This window comes from Protopterus annectens, chromosome 4.part0, assembly GCF_019279795.1.
Source record: "Protopterus annectens isolate FY-2018-M chromosome 4.part0, PAN1.0, whole genome shotgun sequence".
In the NCBI taxonomy this organism is placed as follows: Eukaryota; Metazoa; Chordata; order Ceratodontiformes; family Protopteridae; genus Protopterus; species Protopterus annectens.
The window spans coordinates 1,217,066,484-1,217,089,623 of NC_056733.1; the positions used below are offsets into that span (position 1 = coordinate 1,217,066,484).

Consider the following 23,140-nt stretch of genomic DNA (forward strand, 5'->3'; position numbering starts at 1 on the left):
GTTTACTCAGAATTTTATCAGTGTTTAAAGTAAACATATTTTTTAATGAAGAACCTTGCTGCATATTAACTTTAATCAGTTAAATACATGTCTGCTCTGTAAGTGAAAGTCTCTGTGAAATAGTCTGTGCACCCGAATGATCTGATGGTGCAGTGGTGCAGTGGTAGTATTGTTGCCTCACAGTATGAGGTTCCCTGGTTCAATTCTCAGCTGGAGTGCCTTCTGTGCAGAGTCTGTATGTCCTCCCTGCATTTGTGTGGGTTTTCTCCGGGTACTCTGGTTTCCTCCCACATTACAAAGACATGCGTCTGGAGCATTTCTCCCAGAGCCTCTGCTGAAAATTGGCTTCGTTCTAAGTTGGACTTTCCTGGTAAACGAATGTTAAATAAAAATAGATATCTTACTAACTTGGCCATTGTCTTGTTTTGTTTGATCAGTATACTGTACTGCATATGCCAGTTATTTAGTCTCAGGAAATGACAGACAACCTGTTCTGCTTGCATCTCTTTGTTAATTGCTTTGTTCAGGCTATAAACTGATTGATCTCGATTATAAATTGACCTGCGGGTGTGTCACTTAAGTAGAATGTATTGCTTAATATCCCTTCAGTGTTTTCTCCTCTTATACTCAGTCACTAACTTCCTTCCTAGAGCAGGCATGTGTCATATGTTATTAAATTTCTATTTGTTCTAAGACTGTATTACACAGTGAAAAGACTTTGGTAGAGTGTTAGATTTGTAACACTTTCATTCAGATTGGATAAGCTTTATGTATGCTGAGTGTGTTTCCCTTTAACACATAAGTATGCAATGTGAGTTGCTGGTGTTCTGGTATATATATATATATATATATATATATATATATATATATATATATATATATATATATATATGAATGTTTTCTAAGTGTTAGTATTATATTGTGCTTATCAGTGTAGGGTCATGTTTTGATAATTTACTCAATACAGCTGTATATTTACACTGCATTACTGTGGTTCTCTATCAGTATACTCCCTGCTACAACCACTTTGAGCTTACATACATACACTTCCTTGCTATCAGTCTACTCTTATATTACCCCAGTGTTCTCTTACTCTCACTTACTGTGATCCTTCTTCCATCTTTTTTTTTTTTGTATAATAAGTACTAATTTTATTGATTCAATATAATTTTACAGCTTAGTATAGCTTTTTTGTTTTCTTTCTTTCATTTCAGAGCCTGTGGTCACTAGATCTGACCTCAATATAGCAGGAGGTCTGCTACAAGACCCTAGCCCTACAAGTTTACTGAAAATGTTGTCATTGTTTAATAGCCTGTGCTGAGTACATCTGACCTTGATACTGCAGGAGCTCTGCTACAAGGCCCTACACCTACAAGTTTACTAAGAATTTTGTCATTGGTTAATGTAGGTGTATTTATCATGAAGTACCTTGCTGTGTATTAACTTTAATCAGTTAAATACAAGCCTGATCAGTTTACTATCCATAGCCAATCGCACTGTGTGTGATCAACATATGTGCGTAAATCAGGTAGCAGAACCATTAGTGCGAGTCATATATTGTCAAAACTTACAATAACACAGCTGCTATAGCAAGGTTTGACAGTGTAGTGCAGATCACACTATAGTGGGGATTGGGAAATGTACCCTTTCCTCAGTGTAGTGCGATCTTGGAGTTTGTATATATAAGTAGTGGGGGGTGGGGGGCACAGCCCCCCACATGGGAGGGTACAGGGGGGGGCAGCAAAACATGTTAAAATATGTTTAGCGGCTAAGAGAATTTCAGTGAAGTTGAAAAGTTCGATATTCGACTTCAGTGAAATGCTCAGTTCGGCATTTATTGTGGTCGGCGTTGTGATTTCCGAACATTTTCTTAGGATATATGTACTTTCAGCCACAGTAGTGTTGAAAATGTGATAGTAAACCGCCTGATCTGTGATTGAAAGTCTCTGCAAAATAGTCCTTGGACTCTGACGACCTCTTACTAAGTTGGCAAATGTTTACTTTTGTTTGACTAGTAGACTCTAGCCTTTATACCCCTGTGTTCCTTACATTGCATTGAAGATACCAAGACAACCTCAAACTCTTCTTTTAGTGAAAATAGCTCTCTTCTTACCTATCCTCTTCCAGCTTTCAGAATCCACCATCACTGAATCTCCTGCTGTCCTGCCGCTTCTTGTTTCCTTCTTCATTGCTACTTTCCTACTACCTGACATCCTGACATCTATAAAATACAGATTCCTGCACTTAAGTATGCTACTCTTTGGCTTATCCTCTGTTCTTCTCCTTCTGCTGTGCCATCTTTCATCCTACCATGACTGAATAATGTATCACAATGTCTCTGCAACTCTGTCCCAACCACCTATCCATACTTCCTCTTTACACTCTCCACACATTGTACCAAACCTATTTAATATCTCTCCTCACCTTTATTCCAAATATAGGCTGATTATTTGCACTTCACCTCAAACCAAAACAAAATTAACTGCAACAATCCTATCTAAAAGAGAGTAATCATAATTCCCCAATATACTAAAATCCTTCTAGAAGGAGATATACACCCTAATCCTGGCCCACCTATCACAATAAACACAAAGATAATTTTCTCCCACACACTTCTGTAACCCAGCTCCAGCCAGTCCCCAACTCTGGTGATTTAATTTTTGCTGCAAATAAATGTTAGAAGTATAAGAAATAAATTGCTGAACTACATGCCTGGATTACCCAATATAAGCCTGATGTCTTCGTTGTAAATGAAATTTGGCTTAAACCCAGCATAAACGACTCCGAACTTACACCACCTGACTATGATATCATCCATAATGACCATGTAAAGAGGAAAGGTGGTGGTATTGTTTTAATAGTTCCCAGCACCTACCACATTTCCCCTTACAGCAAACCAACACCAGAGTTCAGTTCAGCAAAGCTTCTTATTGCTTTACTCAAATAAACAATTATAAACAAATATACTGTAGTTTATAGCAGCCTTGATGACAGTGCAGCCATACTTGAAGATATCTTACATTGGATATCCATAGCATTTACACAATAAAAAATATTACTAGGTGATGTGAATGTCAATTGGTTGGATATAAACTCTAACTCCCCCACATCTCGCATGAACTTGTGTGGGTTCACATAACTAATTAATAGACCCGAACATTATAGCAACACATCAAATTCTCTATTAGAATGGATCCTGGTTTCAGATCCTAGCAAATACTCCACCACAGGGATAATGTGAGATTCTCTCAGTGATCATCGCCCAATCTATATGATTAGACATCTCATACATCCATTTAAACAGCATGTTTGTAAAGCAGCACATAACCTTTCCAAGTTTAACCCAGAAATGTTCATGTAATTGAAATGCTGTAATTGAATTCAATACAACGTTTCTAAATATTCTAAATAGCCTGGCATCTCCTAGAAGAAAGAGACTAAAAACAAATAATGCGATTTGGCTATCCAAAAAGAGTAGAATGCTAATGGAGGATAGAGAAAAAGCATGGAAAGAATGGCAGACATATAAAACACCCCAATATCTTGAAAACTTCAGAATGCTTCACAATCATACTAAAAAGCAAATAAATGAAGACAACATATATAACCACAACCACTTTCACCTGCAAACCTATGCCCTCATCTTATATAAAACTACTGTTAAACTGTGGTTTTCTTCAGCTGATAACCTTCCAAGCAAGTACCTAAAGTAGCAGCCAATAGCATTGCCTATCCTGTCTCAGTCAGTCCAGGAATCCCACATTCCCTCTCTCTGGAAAAAGTCATACATTACTCCTCTGCACAAAGGAGGAGCGTCAGCAGATATTAATAACTTACACCTAGAGCAATCTTATCTCCCCTCTCCAAAATACTTAAAAAGTGTATTCAAAACCAGTTACCTAGCATTCCCCTTCTAACATATCTAGATAGTGTCAATAAAGCTAGAGATAATGGGAAAGTAGTGTCCTCCTTGTTTCTAGACTTGTCTAAAGCCTTTGACACAGTTTGTTACAACAAACTTCTACTCTGAATGCCCTCACTAGGTGTCTCTGTCAGCTCACCCTTCTGTGGTTCAAAGCTACTTATCTAATAGGTATCAGTCAGTAAAATGGCATTCCACCCTCTCTCCTTACTTCCCATTCACCAACGGTATACCACAAGGCTTTATCCTTGGTCTCCTCCTCTTTAACATTTTCACCAACACCCTCTATACTTCCACACAACAGCCCCCCCCTAATAAATTATGCAGATGATTCCACTCTCCTTTGAATATTTGACAACATGGTACACCTCCAAAAAATTGCTCAGGGCTTTAACAGCCACTGAAACATGGCTAATAACTCACAACTACTGCTTTGTTCCCCAAATCCATCTTTCATAAAAAAAAAAAAAAAACATAATTGAATGTCCTCTCCATTGATAATACAACCACTAGCGAATAATAATCTTACATTCGACCTGCACATACAAAATTGCATAACAAAAACTCATCAAAAACTAGGAATGCTTTACAGAGGCAAAAACATTCTCACTGACACAACTAAGACTACACTTGCCACTACTTATCTCCTCCCCAGTCTTCGTTATGGTGTTCCCATCCTTACTAACCTCCAGACTTTACAAAAATTAAAATTTTAACAATGTTATAACAAAGTTACTAAATTTGCAGCACATACCCATTTCTGAATCCACCAATGTATAGCACTGAAAAGTCTAAATTGGTTAGAGCTGCCATATCAACTAACATGTACACAATTTCTTACCACCATTAAAATTATCCAGCATCCATCTGCCTGTCCAGCACTAAAAAACATTCTACACAGCTATGTTCCCAGTCGGTCACTGCAAATCTGCTGGGTATTGTCTGTACTCATACAAGGTTGCCAAGGCCTGGAACTCCTTATCTGTACCCATCAGGTCTATACCCCCCATCCCATCTTTCAAAACCACTCTGAAAAACTTCTTAGCTAAAATCTGGCTCTGTTCCTACTCAAAACCATGATAAATTACATCCCTAAATGTGAACAAGTATCTTTTCTTTCCTTATACCTCATTACTCTCCCTTCTTCACTTACTTCATTAATCCTATTTAATTCTCTTCCCTGACTTTCTCTCTAAATATACCATAAACCTGTTTTTCCCTCACTTTATATTGCAATTCCTATTTGTATTAGACTAAGTTATCTTTAATTTCTCTACAAACTGTCTAAAATTTCTCTAAATATTAAATGATTGTCATATACCTTGTATCGATTTTTAACCAACGTTTTTATATTGTCTAATTTGTTATAATTATTTAATCTGCAGCTGTTTTAGTTTTATTTTTGAAGATTGTAAAATTATTGTTCTTAAAACGTTTTGTAATAATTTGGACCTTTTCTCACTGGGCCAAGGGTCCTCTAAAAATGGGCTTCTACCCAGTCAGATGTTCCTGGTAATCAAATATCAATAAATAACTAAAATAATAACAATATGTTATATCGGGTGGCCGCGGTGGTGGAGCGGTTAGCATTGCTGCCTCACAACAAAAGGTTCTCCGGTTCACTTCATGGCTGGAGTGCCTTATGTGCGGTGTCTGCATGTCCTACCTGTGGTTGTGTGGGTTTTCTCTGGGTGCTCCGGTTTCCTCCCATATCCCAAAGACATTGCAAGACTTTTATACAGAAGAATATGCATTTCCTACCATTAACAGATCATACAGAAAGATATCATGAATATCATATCAGTAATAAATCACACCTCAGATACATCCCATAAAAAAGTCAGTACTAGCAAGTATGATCATGTGGTTCATTTAATTGTACATAGTCATTCAGAAAACTAGGATTACGACAGTGGAATACTTAGCAAATCTATGTATCCACAAATGTGAAACTGGTCAGGAATACACATTTGATATATGTAGTTTGATGTAATGACTCTGAAAAAACATATTTATTTTTATTTTGAAAACTTTCTCACATTCTTTTAGTATGCATCTTTTATACAATAGATGAAAACATCATTATAACACAGAAAAATCATGCTCTGGATTAATTTCTGGAAAATGGCAGTTTTTTAAGCAGCAAGTAACTTTTCATGGAAAAACTAGAACAATGCTAATGCCTTTGTCCAATGCATGCTCAGCCAGAATTGCTATGTTTTTAATTACTTAATATTCTTTATTACTTCCTTGGCTGTACCCTGCACTCCGCATCTTCAACTTCAGTCATTGTGAGTCATACCCAGTGTCTCTGATTAAACCACCCAGTGTTTTACTTGAATTATTAACTCTCCCCACTGGACTCTCACTATTGCGCATTACAGGACACTTCCAAGGAAATGGAGGCTTGTAACTATCACTATGATTCTTTACTTTAGAGCTGATGGTGGTAGAAAGAAAACTGGGAAGTCATCAGAAAGCTGATACTATTTATAATGAAATGTCTATTTTCCCTTAATCAAGACCCAAAACTTTGGGACTGAAGTATCTAAATGTAGAAAACAAGTACAACATGATGTACTTCGCAATAATGGGTATTATTCTAGTACAGCTGTTTGTGCAGGGTGCTCTGCCCCTGTAACTTAATTTGAGGGGTCTTGAAGGAAAACTGAAAAAGTTCTTCCATCTTCTCTGAATCACGTGACTTCACATTAAACTAAAACAAGTACCACAATGCATGATCAGGTATACTGAGGTGTACACCACTTTAGAAAATGACTTTAAGAAGTGACACTGTAAAATCTAACAAAGGCATACATGATAAACAACAATGATTCCAGATCAAAGGCCTACACTGAGCTGAGTAGCCCCCCTCCCAATTTTTTCCCAGTTCTTATTATCCATCCTTGCTGCTTCTAATACCTTAAAATAAAAGGACATAGTAAACCTGGCAGTCCCCTGAACATTACTTGTTCAAAAAGGTAAGCAGTCATACCCTGAATCAATGTACCAAAATCACCAAATCAAAACACTCTGATGTTGTCTTCAAGAGGAAACTTTTCCAACTATAGTAGCCATACTATCCCTACCAGGTCACAATACTATACTGAAAGTGATAAGCATGTTTTCCAGCCATATTTTAGTGTATCATGTGCTAGAAAGGCTTGAATTAGCTAAACCAAAGTAGGATAAGCCTATTACCATGTGTGGGGTAATTATTTTGTAACAGACTAGCAGTTGGGTTTTCAATTTATTTCTGTTTGATAACCAAAACAGCAAGCCAACAATATGGTCATAACAGAAAAAGCATTGCACTGCTTGTGACACTTTCTATGAATAACTAGATACAGATATCAGAGTAGGTCTCTAATATTTATTTACATTTTGGTGACTTGATTGACCCTTTCAGATAGAATCCATTTATAGAGGGAACTCCTTAGGAAAATGCTCCCAAATCCAACCATCAACAACACAGTAATTATAGTAAAACAACGTGCAAAACAATGGCTATAAGTGTCACTGTGTATGTTAACAGAAGGGATACTAATTCCTGTTCTTATAGTGCTATCTATTAAGTTACACTGAGGATGACAATAATGGTTAGACATTTTGCAAGCACCTTAATGTTTAAAGAAATCAGCTGGGTTTAAAGATCCTGTGTTTCTGAAGTATAGCCAAACTATCCCCTTACGCTGTGTTGAAGAGGTCAATAAAAAGGCCAAAATATGCATGTCAACAGCTGGCAGTGTTTGGCTTCATTGGCCTGAATGTAACCATAAAGACATGAAAAGTAAAAAGTAAGGGTATCCAGAAACACTCCATGTCCTTAAGGCTTGTGTATATATATTCCATGCAATATATTCCATGCACCTCCATTACAGGATGTTTAACATATCATATGGTGAAAACTCTAGGTGGCTGAGTTTTAATTGGAGTTTTTACCAAAATTAGAGTTCCTTACAGTGGCAAAATTTGCTGTCCTGAGTCAAACTGCTAAAGTAGTACATGGAGTTAAGTTCAGTGATGAAAGTTAGGTGTTGGATTATTTATGACCATTATATTGGAGAACAGACAATTTAATAAAAGGAAATTCTAAAATATAGTATTCCTTCATTCATTCATGTTAGCTAGTCATGACAGCTGTATACATTTATTTCAGTCGTATAGGCCAGCTACATTGTTTCTAGCCACCTAGAAAATAAATCCTGCATTATCAGCCAATATATTAAAACATTCTTATCAATAATTATCTGAGCAGTAAACCCAAAAACAGAAGCAGGGGCGGCTCGTGGCATAGGGCTGCCGGACTGCAGCCCCCTCAAAAATAAAAAATGAAAGAAAATAAAATGAAAAATAAAAAAAAATATTTTTTTAAAATTCGCGGACTTCGCGCATGCGCATAGACCGAGTCCCGGCTTATCGGACTATGTGCATGCTCAAGGCAGCCCGGCCGTCCCCATAGGGGAACACAAGGAGCGTCTGTGCACTTTTACAGTGCACAGACCCGCCAGGATCATGCGACGCGTCCGGACTGCAAGAGGAGCAGCAGGGACTCGGGACAGTGCCTTAGGGATCTCGTCGCCGTCGGGAAGGAGCATGTGGATCTCGCGGGTCTTCAGTATTGCGCGGGAAGGATGTATGTACGGACGTTAACTCTGGATGTATTCATTCAGGTAAGGTGCCTTTCAATTTACAATGTTTATTTTTCTTGAGTATTTCTTTGTGTATGGTGCTTGTGCTTTACTGGAGTTTGTGTATGGTGCTTGTGCTTTACTGGAGTTTGTGTATGGTGCTTGTGCTTTACTGGAGTTTGTGTATGGTGCTTGTGCTTTACTGGAGTTTGTGTATGGTGCTTGTGCTTTACTGGAGTGTGTGTGTGTGTGTGTGTGTGTGTGTGTGTGTGTGTGTGTGTGTGTGGTAGGGAATGCCTCAGGCTTGAACCCTGTACCCTGTATGCAGGTGTTAAAGACTTGAGTTCCCTACCCACCACCATTTGTAAAAAAATTTCAGATTTTTACCTCATATTCGATCTGATCTGTTCCTCATAATATCTGTGGTTTGTAAATGTTGCAATGCTTGATATTTGATGGTGTAGTAGTAGCATTGTTGCCTCACAGCTGCAGGTTCTTGGGTTTGATTCTTGGCTGGGGTTCCTTCTTTGTGGGGTCTGTATCTTCTCCCTGTGTTTGTGTGGGTTTGCTTTTGTGCCCTCCCATGTTACAAAGACATGTCTGCATTATTTCTTCCTGGGCCTCTGCTGAAAATTTGTTTATTTGTTCCAAGTCAGACTGTCCTGATTAAAAAATGTTAAATAAAATTGATAGGCATTTGAATTTCAGACTTAAGGGTTTCTGAATGTTTAATTCCTTGTGTATTTGATGGTGCAGTGGTAGTATTGTTGCCTCACAGCTATAGGTTTTCTGGTTTGATTCTTGGTTGGGGTGGCTTCTGTGTGGAGTCTGCATCTTCTCCATGTGTTTGTGTGGATTTGCTCTGGTGCCCTGCTATTTTACAAAGACGTGTCTGCAGTTGTAATCCCTGCTGAAAATTGGTTTTGTTCTGTCCGCAGTAAAATTGACAGGCATTTGAATTTCAGACTTCAGGTTTCTGAATGTTTAATTCCTTGCATAATTGATGGTGCGGTGGTAGTATTGTTGCCTCACAGCTATAGGTTTTCTGGTTTGATTCTTGGTTGGGGTGGCTTCTGTTTGGAGTCTGCATCTCCTGCCTGTGTTTGTGTGGATTTGCTCTGGTGCCCTGCCATTTTACAAAGATGTGTCTGCAGTTTTAATCCCTCGTCTCTGCTGAAAATTGTTTTTGTTCTGTCCGCAGTAAAATTGACAGGCATTTGAATTTCAGACTTCAGGTTTCTGAATGTTTAACTCCTTGTATAATTGATGGTGCAGTGATAGTATTGTTACCTCACAACTATAGGTTTTCTGGTTTGATTCTTGGTTGGGGTGGCTTCTGTCTGCATCTCCTCCCTGTATTTGTGTGGATTTGCTCTGGTGCCCTGCCATTTTACAAAGACGTGTCTGCAGTATTAATCCCTGCATCTCTGCTGAAAATTGTTTTTGTTCTGTCCGCAGTAAAATTGACAGGCATTTGAATTTCAGACTTCAGGTTTCTGAATGTTTAATTCCTTGCAGATTTGATGGTGCAGTGGTAGTATTGTTGCCTCACAGCTATAGGTTTTCTGGTTTGATTCTTGGTCGGGTGGCTTCTGTGTGGAGTCTGCATCTCCTCCATGTGTTTGTGTGGATTTGCTCTGGTGCCCTGCCATTTTACAAAGACGTGTCTGCAGTTGTAATCCCTGCTGAAAATTGGTTTTGTTCTGTCCGCAGTAAAATTGACAGGCATTTGAATTTCAGACTTCAGGTTTCTGAATGTTTAATTCCTTGCATAATTGATGGTGCGGTGGTAGTATTGTTGCCTCACAGCTATAGGTTTTCTGGTTTGATTCTTGGTTGGGGTGGCTTCTGTTTGGAGTCTGCATCTCCTGCCTGTGTTTGTGTGGATTTGCTCTGGTGCCCTGCCATTTTACAAAGATGTGTCTGCAGTTTTAATCCCTCGTCTCTGCTGAAAATTGTTTTTGTTCTGTCCGCAGTAAAATTGACAGGCATTTGAATTTCAGACTTCAGGTTTCTGAATGTTTAACTCCTTGTATAATTGATGGTGCAGTGATAGTATTGTTACCTCACAACTATAGGTTTTCTGGTTTGATTCTTGGTTGGGGTGGCTTCTGTCTGCATCTCCTCCCTGTATTTGTGTGGATTTGCTCTGGTGCCCTGCCATTTTACAAAGACGTGTCTGCAGTATTAATCCCTGCATCTCTGCTGAAAATTGTTTTTGTTCTGTCCGCAGTAAAATTGACAGGCATTTGAATTTCAGACTTCAGGTTTCTGAATGCTTAATTCCTTGCAGATTTGATGGTGCAGTGGTAGTATTGTTGCCTCACAGCTATAGGTTTTCTGGTTTGATTCTTGGTCGGGGTGGCTTCTGTGTGGAGTCTGCATCTCCTCCATGTGTTTGTGTGGATTTGCTCTGGTGCCCTGCCATTTTACAAAGACGTGTCTGCAGTATTAATCCCTGCGTCTCTGCTGAAAATTGTTTTTGTTCTGTCCGCAGTAGAATTGACCGGCATTTGAATTTCAAACTTCATGTTCTTCAGAATACATAGTAGCACAACCTTTTTTTCTAGCAATTTTCTAAGTTTATAAGATGAATATTTTAAATTTGTCCCTATTTTTGGGACTGTATTCCCCCATTATTGGCTTCGGCCAGGGTTTTGTGCTAAGGTTGACAGCTATGGCAAGAACTGAATTCACTGAATATGGACTGTAGAATTGTGCATATTTACTGATAAAGGTGCACTGTAGAATTGTGCATATTTACTGATAATGGTGGACTGTAGAATTGTGCATATTTACTAATAATGGTGGACTGTGGAATTGTGCATATTTACTAATAATGGTGGACTGTGGAAGTCTGAGTAGACTTTTTATGATAAATGTTCTCAACTGGGCAGTTTTGCCATTATGGGTGCATATGTTTTGTTTCATTGCTTACTGGAAAAATGTTCAAAACAAATTTAAAACACCCTCTAACAAGTGTACTGTATTGTACAAGGAATATAATTTTAGTACAATGAGGAAGGTGTATCAAAGAGCACATGTATGTTTCATATGCAAGGGGCCTATGATTCGAAAACAGCCCAAAATTAATCTTTATCTGCCACTGGCAAAATGTATTTTCTTTGAATGTGGGTTTCAATGCTGTTTCAATGAATGTGAGTTTCAAGGGCAGAGAAGTTTTAATGCTAAGTTTTCATTGTGAGACTGCATTGCTTTGTTTAACAGATTACTTAATGTTTGTGCTGTAAAATACAAAATAAAACTTTCAAATGAAGTCCAATCATTGAAGTAAAGCAGTATGCACATTAGTGTTTATGGTAAATGGAGTGAAATAGCCAAGTAATGGTTAATTGGAATGGCTGCAGAGGCTCCAGTTCAACCATTATTTTGTCAGGGGAAGGGCAGCAAACTCAGACAGGCCCAGCTGAACTATACCTCCCAACTGTCCAGATTTTCAAAGAATGAATAGATTTTTGCTTCTTATTTTTGGTTTGTTGTTCATAAAATTTGTAGTTTTAATTCCTAAATGATTTGCCAGAAGTCACTAAATAATAAGTTTCAGACTTCATAACCTTCATAAAAATGCATGTTAAAGAGCCGTTCTATCAACTGTCTCAATTTATACAAGAGCAATTTTAGTACTGTTTATATGTGCCCCAATATATTTGGCCTTGTTCAGATTTACTGCATTAACAGGTTGAGAGGTACATGCAAATAAATTGCTTTATAGAATTAGGCATAGCCAACCTCTCAACTGTCCCCAATTTTTGGCTCAAAATGTTGCTCTTCCCCTAATAATCCCTCCATAAAATAGCAATTTTGGAAGAAAACATGGAGGGTTTACAATTAAGAAATAACTGTAATAATCAAAGTTATAGATTACTTGAAATGCATGTAGATTCTTTTATTTTGTCAGCTGCTCAAGGTAGCAGTACTAATATTAAAGTGTCCCTTCTTTGACAGGTAGAAGCTGTATTGTGTGTCTATTTTATATTTTTGCATCACATTTTTGGTCCATTTTTCATAAAATTGTGTTTTTGGCAAATTAGTGACAAATCACTAAAGACTGAAGTTAGAAAATGACAGACATTTGAGTTTCAGATTTTATACCCTTCAGAAAATTCATACTAATGCAAGACCTATTCTATTATCTTTCTAAGTTTATTAGAGCAATATTTAAAATTGTCCTTCTTGTTGTGCCTTTGTCCCACTTCTGTGTATGGCTTTGTCCAGATTTCTTGCTCTTGAAGTTGAGAGGTATGACAAATGTGTCAGGGCCATCACAGTCAGCCAGAGAGATTTCAAATTGTGACATGCTTGTTGCACCCCACTCCCCATGTAGTGACTCTGGATGTGTCCAAGCAAGGCAAGGAGTAGTTGTATCTACCTTGGATGGGGAGGACACACTGCATAAGTACTACAGTGGCTTTTCATCTGTCCTTGATTTTGCAGAATGGTCTGGTTTCTGTCATATTTTTGTACTGTTGATTTATGCTTATTACTCAAAGTGCCTGTTGCTCTGTGTTTAAGTAGCAATGCTTTAATGACCATAAGGTAAGCTTGTCTGACATCGTAAGATGCAAGTAAGCTTTAATAAGCATACTGTTAAAGAATTGCCAACATTGAAAGCCTTTCTGTTGTTGCCATGCAGAGAATACTTGACTAGATAATGTATAAGCCTTGGGTATTAAAGGACAGGATTCCATTATTTTAAAAAGCTCATTACACTTGTTGGAGACTTCCAGTCATCTCTACAGGCTTTACCCGTAAACTAAACAGAATGCCAATCATGTGTGGTCCATAACCTGTACAGTAATCCTTTAAGCAATGTATCTTGAGCTTGTTTCTTGTTTGCTTTTCATTTTTACTTTTATCATGTTTTCCCCATGAAACGTTGTCAGGCAGCAGGTCTTTTTGGATAAGAAACATTTTTACAAGTGGGGGCATCACATAGATTTCTACTTTCAGCATGTTGCTTGGTACTTTAATAAAGCTGAATATATTATAATTAGAACTGCAGTGCAAGGAGAAGTAGTTTGAGTTGAGTGCTTCTGGTTTTTCTTATACTTGATTTTGACTGGCATTCCAGTAATGTATTTAAAAAGTAATTTATTTTTTCATGCCTCACAACCTTTTGTTTCCATCTAGATATTAAGTAAGCTGTCATGCAGCCAATGCATTGAAATATTTTTATTCTTCTACACTTATTTTTGTCTTGATTGGACTTTCATAATGATGGTTTGCCACCCAGGGCAGCGTATTTAATTAAAGTTAGTTTTTTTGTGGTTTTGTGCATAGCTCCTCCCCTTTATGGTTGACCACACCCCTTCCCTTTGACCCCGCCCATTCAGCGTCTCCTGCAGCCCCCCTGTGATTTGAAGTCACCAGCCGCCACTGAACAGAAGATAAAGTTTACACTAGAAATTAAATATTTGATGAACTTGAATCAGCTGAAATTATATTCAGAAAAGCATTTTCAGAATAGATTAAAGTCTAATTCTCATTTTTCCTACTATTTATTTGCTACTACTGTCTCATGACAAAGATTTCAAAGTAGTTTAAATAGCAATGTAGTCCAAATATAAAGAAATTAACAACTATTAAATAATTCTTGAAGTACTGTATAATTCATGATCATTTATGAGCATCAATGCATTAATTTAATGATTTATTCTCTCTTTCTGTCTCTCATTTATTTTGCAGTGTTATAATGACAGGTTCCTACAACAATTTTTTCAGAATGTTTGATCGTAACACAAAACGGGATGTTACATTGGAAGCATCAAAAGAAAACAGCAAGCCGAGAGCTATTCTAAAGCCTCGAAAAGTGTGCATGGGTGGAAAAAGAAGGAAAGATGAAATCAGTGTGGACAGTTTGGACTTTAGTAAAAAGATTCTGCATACAGCATGGCATCCTTCGGAAAACATTATAGCAGTTGCAGCAACAAATAATCTATATATATTCCAAGATAAGGTTAACTAGGACAACTTACTTTTTAATTTGACTCCCAGAATATATTTCAGTTTTATAATTCATTCAGGATTTATTAAACATTCTTTCAAGTGGCAATTAGAAAAAGGGCCCTAGTCTCAGAAGTGTTTCTTGCTGTGTGAATTATAAACTTTGTTTTCATTTTCTTTGGAATAATATGCTCTTGTTTACATATTTTCATGAAGTTCTAATTTCAATGGTGGGAAATGGTATATTTCTGTTTTTCTTTTATATATAATCACTAGAATTCTGGATGATTAGTAGCTAACTAGAGAATAAGGAATGGGGGCAGCATTCCTTCCAAGTTACCCAAGGGGTGAATGTTTTATAAACACTATTCATAACTAGTATCCTATCCAACAGAAAGCAGGCAAGAAAATGTTTATATTATACATCACCCATACCTGCATAATTTTTGGGCAGCACTCTTTCAGGAGATGCCTGGCACACGGAGGAAGTATACAATTTGTAAACTTAAGAACATACACTGTGTTTATACCATGACAACCAGTATGTTACTACACAAAAAGTATTACTGCTCTTTGTGTGTGTGTGTGGGGGGGGGGAGTACCCCACTGTAATTATCTTATATTACTTTTGCAAAAAGAGCATTCAGAAGTAATAATTTTTGTGTAATACTTCTACAGGGTGGCATGCATACCAGTAACTCCTTAGGTCACCTTCCTAAAGATCTTTACAGAGCTGTGAAACAGAAAGTTTTTAGTATGTCTAATAGTATATCTTATGAAACCCTTCTTTGTAAAAGTTACATAAGAACTTGAATCAGAAAACAAAAGTAATTTAACAATGGCTTGAAGTGTCTACAAAAGGTTCCTAACACGCTTAACAATTTCTTCCATGTTAAGTCAAATATTGTAGCATATAGCTCTGGTGCTAACCAATAACTAAATTAATAACACTGTATATAAGGGAAAACAATATTGTAACACATCAGACTAAAGTTAACTATCATCTTGATTGACTGCATTATAATTCCGCTGCTGCTGCTACACTGAGTCTGTCTCTATTTGCTTGCAATATATGCAAAAGTTGCTACAGTTTAAATTTTTTTAAAGAGCTGGCATGACAGCCAGATGTCAGTGTTGCTGCTATAAACAATGTTCACAGCATTCCCGCTGCTGACTCTATAGGTAGCTTTTTATGTCCAAGATATGATGTCTTTGGAAAGCTTTACAACTGTGGCACCTGAGACAGTAACATTGTCTGCTTCAGGGCCACAACATGGAAGGACTGAAACAATCAGTTTTATCAGCAGAGAGAGACCTAATCTTATCTCTGTACTTTACAAAATGACCCTGGAGCCAAATACATGAATTAGGTATGGTAAGATAAGTGATTTATTTCCCAAATTATTTTGCAAAATGTAAAGACATGTACCTGAAGAATGTAGGTAGCGGTTTATCTCCACAAAAATCATACTGTTGATGCAACATAACATGAGACATTTCTTCTCAGATGACACACACACATACACACACACACACACACACGCACGCACGCATGCACGCACACACACGCGCGCGTGCACACACACACACTGCTGCAACACACTTTCTGTAATGAAACATGCATCCAATCACATTGTCTAAAGATAAAACATAGAAGTGTGCGATCATCCTAACATCAAAGACAAGTATCTACCTTGTTAAACTATTAGGAGTGCCATTATCAACTATTTTATATAGATTTTATAAGACAGTGGTCAGTCTGAATATAAAATAACAGGAAAAGTTTTGTTAAAAAATATTTTTTAATGGAATCAGCATAGACATTGGCATCAGCCTCCTTATTCTCATTTTGTACGTGGGGTTAGGTTGTCACCTCACCTAGAGCGAATGAACATCAATTAACTTCAAAGTCGTACTGTCTCACAGGGAAAACTGGTTTAGTGGATTCAGACATTTTTTAAGATTTACTTTAAATTTTGCTTGGATCATGATCTGACCAAAGTTACCCAGAAAATGCCCTTTGCATAGCATTCACTGAAAAATCTTGTGAAACGAACCACATGGCTTTCTGGTATCTAATAAGATGTCAGTTTAAATAATATTTGACAATATACCCTGTTCAGAACAAATTTATTTAAACAGCCCACAAGAACCTCACTTTAGAAAGAGGTGCTGTGTGGTTTTGTGTCTAATTTAATGACATGCATTGCAAGTAAACATGTTTAATTCATTATGTACATATGTACAAACCCATGCTGCGTCAGAGCTCTCCACTCATCTAAGTACTATGCAGGTTTGTTGCTTTTCAGGAAAACATAACATTTGCCTCATTCAAAATATTTAGTATGAGAGTATATCCATTTGTTTCTTCTGTCATTTGTTAAGGTCTTCCTTGACAATAACTATTAGATTTCAACAAAGCATTACTTGCTTTCTTTGGCTTGCCAAGTTGATGTTTCCTTTCCCATAGAGGAATTCCATCACCTTTAAAGACTGAATTTATTGTGACTACAATGTAACTCTTCAGACAACTAGACTAACCAGTGAAATGACAAGATAGAATAGCAGGAACACGGGTATATATTATTAGCTCGAAAGCTAATTCTGTTGAATGCAAGTCTACCGACACATAAATGTCGAATGACAGAAATGTCGAGCATGACTTCCATCGAAAAGCAGTGCATTGAAAAATTTTAGTTGGCCCGAGCTATTGCCGAAAGCACACAAAATTTGAACGTTTAAATGGAAATCTCTGTAAGCGGATATTTCTGTTTACTTCAATGTTGTGCAATCTCGGAGTTTATATATTTAAGTAGTGGGGGGTGTAGGGGGTGCAGGAGGTCTTCCCCCCCCCCCCTGCGTAAACTCTTTAGTGTTTTGTTTTTTTTTTTAACAATTTTTTTATTAGGGTTGTATGTTTTGTGCAATAATTGTGGAACAGCAGATGAGGACCTTTTCATAAGTTTAGTAATGAGCTGTTGTTAGTGTTGTTACTTCATAACAGGGACGCGGTGTTGGCCAACAATAACATTTCGATGATGTCAGTTTCGATGAAGAAGTGTTTCGCTAAAGTTAAAGTTCGCTGGATATGTGTCGATGGATTTGCATTCAACAGAATTAGCTTTTGAGCTTATAATCTAGACCCCAGGAACACATTAAATGATTATCTTGACTGGATATTTATCTGTGATAAACTAAAGACTACATGAAAAGTATTAAAATATGAGCATTTAGCAACTGCATACAGAGTAATATTGGTCATCTTGCTTGTTTTTATATTTTAAGTAACACCACAAACATGTAGATCTCATTCTGAACTTTAAATGCTCCGGCATGAATAGCTATGGTATTTCAAAATCAGATGAAATGAAACATTCAAGTAATACACATTTTCAAGGGCCTGAGAGAGGAAATATAATTTTTTTTTTTTCAGAAATAAGTTAAGCTGTTTCCTCTAGAGCTTTTCTGTTCTTGCAATAACATGCATGTTTAGGCAACAGTAACAGGAATAACTGTCTGCATCTGCAGACAAATGTCAAGATCTAAAATTACTCCTAAAACAGATGTTTTCATAGGCAATGTAGATCTGGTCCCCTTAGGTCATACAACTGAAAGCGTATATGCTAAACAGGGGATAGAGCATTACAGGGGTGCTGAGAATGCATTGTTGCTCTGTGGGTCCCCCATTTTCTTACTACCTAGCTAGCATTGTCAAATCATATCCAAGGTGCTGGAACCCAGCAGATTGGAGTAAGCAGTACACTACATTGTTCAACAGCTTTGACAGTCTCAATCACATGTATACTTTTCATTATATATTATATTTTATATTGCTCTATGCATCCCTCTTCCATTCGTAGTAGCATCTCAGAATCTTCATAAAGAACGGCACATGGTCCTGGAAAGTCAAAAACACTAACTTTGGTGGGGTGGAGGGTGTCATTCAGTGTGGTTGGGAGACACTAACTTAAAATTAAGAAGTGCTAGCAAGTAAAATCTCTTACCCAGAATAATGGAATGCCACACAGGTGTAGCATTTAATAAAACCTGCCCCATCTGCTTGTGTCACCCACCTAATGCTCTGAAACATCCAGAAGAATATTGAATGATAATGATGATGATTTATTTTTTGTTACTGGAAAAGGTTTCCCAGAAGCTGCCGTGTGTAAATATATAACATTAAATTAATGGAATACAGTTCATGTACAAATGGGATAAGAAAAAGATAGCATCTGCACAGTTACAAGCTTCGCTTACACTGGAATACATTACAGCTCACCTTTTTTTTTTGCTGGTAGAAAAACTGCAGGAAAAACAACAAGTGCACACACATATTTCCAGTATGACTGAGCTTTCTGCAATGATGTATTGCTCCGAGCATCATAGGGTTTGCTGAGGACAAGAGTGCCTTCAGATATTGAGAGTTTCTGTTAGAATGATTGCACTGTCCATTTCAGTTCACTGCTAGAGTTTTTGTTTCTTTATTTGATTTCTCAGTCTTCATTTCATTGCCTTATTCCATCTTTATTTGCTTATTTATTGCAAGCTAAAGAGTTAACACCAGAACACTCTTTACAACCGATGCCCACTTCAAAGCGTATCCTTTCCCCAGCACATCTCCTTCTTACCCATTCATTGAGCCCTTAACTTCACATTTCATCCAACCTGTCATCTTGCTATCCCATACACATCATTCTCCCTCCTCACCTTCCATCTTTTGCATACATACAACTTTCCTCCAGCTGTCTTTATTTGTCCTGATACCTCTTCCTCTTCCTTCACGTGCATCTTCTTCTTCACTCTTTCCTCATACTGTAACTGTAATTGTATCTCAGTGATATGAAGTGCCACAATTACCATCATAAAATAGTTGTGCTACAAAGACTATAGAGTATGTAATTTACTTTTCTTCAAATATTTTTTTACTGCCATCACTATATTTATACTCTATAATGTTTTTATTTGTAGCTTAGCTTCTGATGTTCCTGTATTGTCTAGCCCAGTTCCTTCCCAAAACATGGGCTTGACCTAGTAGGGCCAACACTGTAAACAAAATTTAAATAAACTACATTTCCTCTGGAAGTACATATTGAAATAAAACTTCTTGCTATTTCTGAATCACCCATTTTGAGTCCCAAGTTTTTATAAGTTAGCATTTTGTAAGTTCAGGTTATTGTTGCTTTCAATCATCTGCAGTGGGATTTTTGTCTTCAGTGTTTCTAGAGGTCACTGTTTCAGACTTTCATCACTTATCTTCATAAACATGGACAAACATATTTCAGGATTCTGATATGCTGCCTTAGCTTTCCTGACAATGTGGTTTCCAGTGTACTCCAAAATAAAACATATACCAAATAAAAAAAAACACTGCCTTTATCATTCCTTGTACTCTACTGTGCCTGACGGAACTAAAGGACTATTGCATTTCCTCATTCAGGTGTAATTAACTTGAACTTCTTATAATAAAATTTGTTCATACAGGAGTAATTAACCTGTACTGACTGAGAAAGGCTTGTTCATACAGGTATAATTAACCTGAACTGCTTGTAATAGGACTTTTTCATACAGTTGCATATCACTTGCACTATCTATGATAGGACTACCCTTCTTGCAAAACACATTACAGCTTCTCACTGTAAAATGGCAGAAGTTTTTGCCTTTGCTTAAATTGTATAGAAGAATTGAAATAAAATAAAGCAGACAAACATGTTTACACAAGTTATCAAAATGTAATATTCTCACCACAATACATTTTTTCCTTTATTTTTTTAAATTTTTTTCAGTAAGATATGTCCAACTCAAGAATTTTGTGGGAAACATTTTTGAGACAAGGGCCCTAAAGCAATCACCAGGTTTTATGACTAAATAAAATTAGTATTGAAAAATAAATCCGGTAAATGGAACACTGAAAATGAGGGCTTGTGAAATAATTCACCTTTTTGAATTTCTGCTGCTATTACATAGTGTATTATGAATAATATGTCAATGGTCTAATTACAGAAAATTTGCAGGACATGAAACTGATGTCATATAAATTTGTTTCCAAACCACATGCCACATACTGTTAATGTATCTTTACTATCTGGGCTGCTAATTCTTGTTAGACTGAAGTGTTGTTCCAGAAGGAATTGAAGCTGCCTGCAATTTATTTATTTATTTATTTGTTTGTTTATTTATTTATTTTGTTCTGTTTTATAAGAACTGTCTTTTGCTGATTTATTTGCAAGCAACAATGTGAAGAAACCTTGCCTTGGACAGAGTGGAACTAAGACTGGATGCTAACTGTCATGCATAAAAATATTACTGGTTGAATGACAACCCTTTTCTTTTCTTAAAACAGAATAATTATTGGATTATGCAACATAATAATTAGAGTTAATCATTAAAAAAAAAACTATCGCAAAACAACCTAAAGAAAGCACGACTACTAATATTGCAAAGTTTTTTATCAAATAGCTGTTTTATAACTGAAACTATGTTAATATTTTTTCTTATTTGCACAGAAAGGTAAAAAGTTAAAATGTCAACATAAAAATGTGCTGCAACTTTTAAAAAAGACAGCACGTATTTTCTTACTCAGCTAGCTGGGTGATCTATATGCCATGTTATGTGTTGGGTGAAGTGGCATCCTGGGTCATTAATAATTAATGAGGAATTTGGAGCTCAGCTCTTGATGCGTATCTGCATAGTAATTAGTGCCTCTCTCAGTATTTAACAAAGACAGCACAGGAACAGATTACGTAAGAGTCTGCCCCCATTAGCCTGAGTTTGTATATGTTACCAGTTTAATCTACTGAAATGTTGCAAAGTTATTAATTAATGGTTTGAAAACTTATGTTGTTTATTTATTGTAGCAAGACAAATTTGTTTTATTTCTTCATGCTGTCCTTTTTTCTCTATTAAATGCCTGAATTCTGGTATAAGTAAAATTGTATCAGAAGTTTACCCTGCGTTGTGAATTTACTATGAAGCTTAGCTCTTATAACTATACCTTTAATTTGGTTTGTGCATCATTATTTTATTTCTACGTGTCATGGTGCTTTTTAACAGAAAGATCCTGCTGACCAGCAATTGCAGGCTTCCTTTTTTTCTCCTTTCATGACAGATTACATTATTTTCTGCTTATTATATGCACTTGCCGTCTGGCAGCTTGTTTCTTGATTGACAAGAGGGCATGAAGGAAAATGCATAGGTCACAAACTGCTTCTTGCTTTTTTTATTTCATGGTTGTTCTTGAAGTTAAATGTAGAATGGAAGAGACACATCTCAAAGTCACATTATCTACTGCCACGGTTAAGTACCACAAATGAACTAATGGATTGTTGTATCATTTTATGATCCTGTTGAGAATAAAGCTTGGTGTGTGCGTGGGGTTGGTGGCATCTTTGATTAGGTAAGACTGGTAGAAATTACAGAAGGACTACACCAGCACAGAGAGAACTAAACTGATGCAAACCAGACGTACAAAAGAAATCCTGCCATTTAGATATGCTGCCACTTGTCACAGTAGGTGGAGTGCACCAGATAGCATTAATTAAACTCCACTTAGGCATATGTTATAGACTGTCCTATATATGGGCACAGCTACAGTACCAAAGCTACTCCAGTGATGCCAAGGTACATTGCAACTGATGAAAATGGGCCTGTAGGGCAGGTTGTTGGCATATGTAGTGCCAGATGTACCCTGTAGGGGCTGTTTATAGTAAATACCCATTGTCTAAAGTTCTATCCCCCGAATCACTTTACTGATAATATTTCATTGTCTACCTGGTTCCTAGCATCTCTCTATCTCCCAGCCATTCTGGGCATACACATGCCCACACACATACACACATACACACACACACACACACACACACACACACACACACACACACACACACACACACACACACACACACATGTTCTGACAATCCAGTTCCACAATAATTCATTTTGACCATGTCGCAATAAATTAATCACCTTCACACCCACTTCCTACTCCATCCAGAATAAACATTTTACCCGATATAATGCCAATGTTTTGATGTGATCAATTGAAGTAAATTTTGCCTGTTATTTATTTAATCTTGTTTTCCCCCCAAACAGCCCTTGGTAATCCAGATCCATGATAATTTATCTCTAATCTAGTGAGTACTGTAGTCAGTTGTTGTCCTGCATAGGCTATCCCCATATACCATTTTTGAATAGGAATATCTAAATTTTTTTCTGACAGTGACCATGTAAAAAAATTCTACCATAATAAAGTATTCCAATTGTTTTGCATGTACCCACCCATACCCACATGCACACGCACAAGTTCCCCCCACATGCAGTCATTTAACCAGATCAAGTGATGGTACAACCATTGTTTTCAAACACAGACTACTCTCTCAAATAACTACTTTTTGATAAGGTGCATATCAGCTGTTTGGCTGTAGATCTTTTCATACACAAACTCAGACAGATCCCACCACCTACCCCATGTTTGCAGGAAATCCTGCACTACAAAATGCTACAGATGATATTTTTCTGATCACAAAATGTACTTCTGTTAATTTTAAAAATTATGCACAAAAGGATGGAAAGAATATTACACACCAGGAGTTTCCAGTGATGCACAGTTTATTAGGTCTGACAATTA

At 37.0% G+C, this 23,140-nt stretch overlaps 1 protein-coding gene across 1 annotated transcript in view; it reads left to right on the forward strand.

The window, feature by feature from the left end:
- Window positions 1-14,637, forward strand: part of LOC122799825 (serine/threonine-protein phosphatase 2A 55 kDa regulatory subunit B beta isoform) — a 699,704-nt gene extending 685,067 nt beyond the window's left edge. The window contains exon 9 of the mRNA XM_044069144.1: window positions 14,260-14,637. Within this exon, the coding sequence (XP_043925079.1) occupies window positions 14,260-14,539 (280 nt within the window). The 3' untranslated portion in view covers window positions 14,540-14,637. The remainder of the gene's footprint in view (window positions 1-14,259) is intronic.
- Window positions 14,638-23,140: the final 8,503 nt, after the last annotated feature.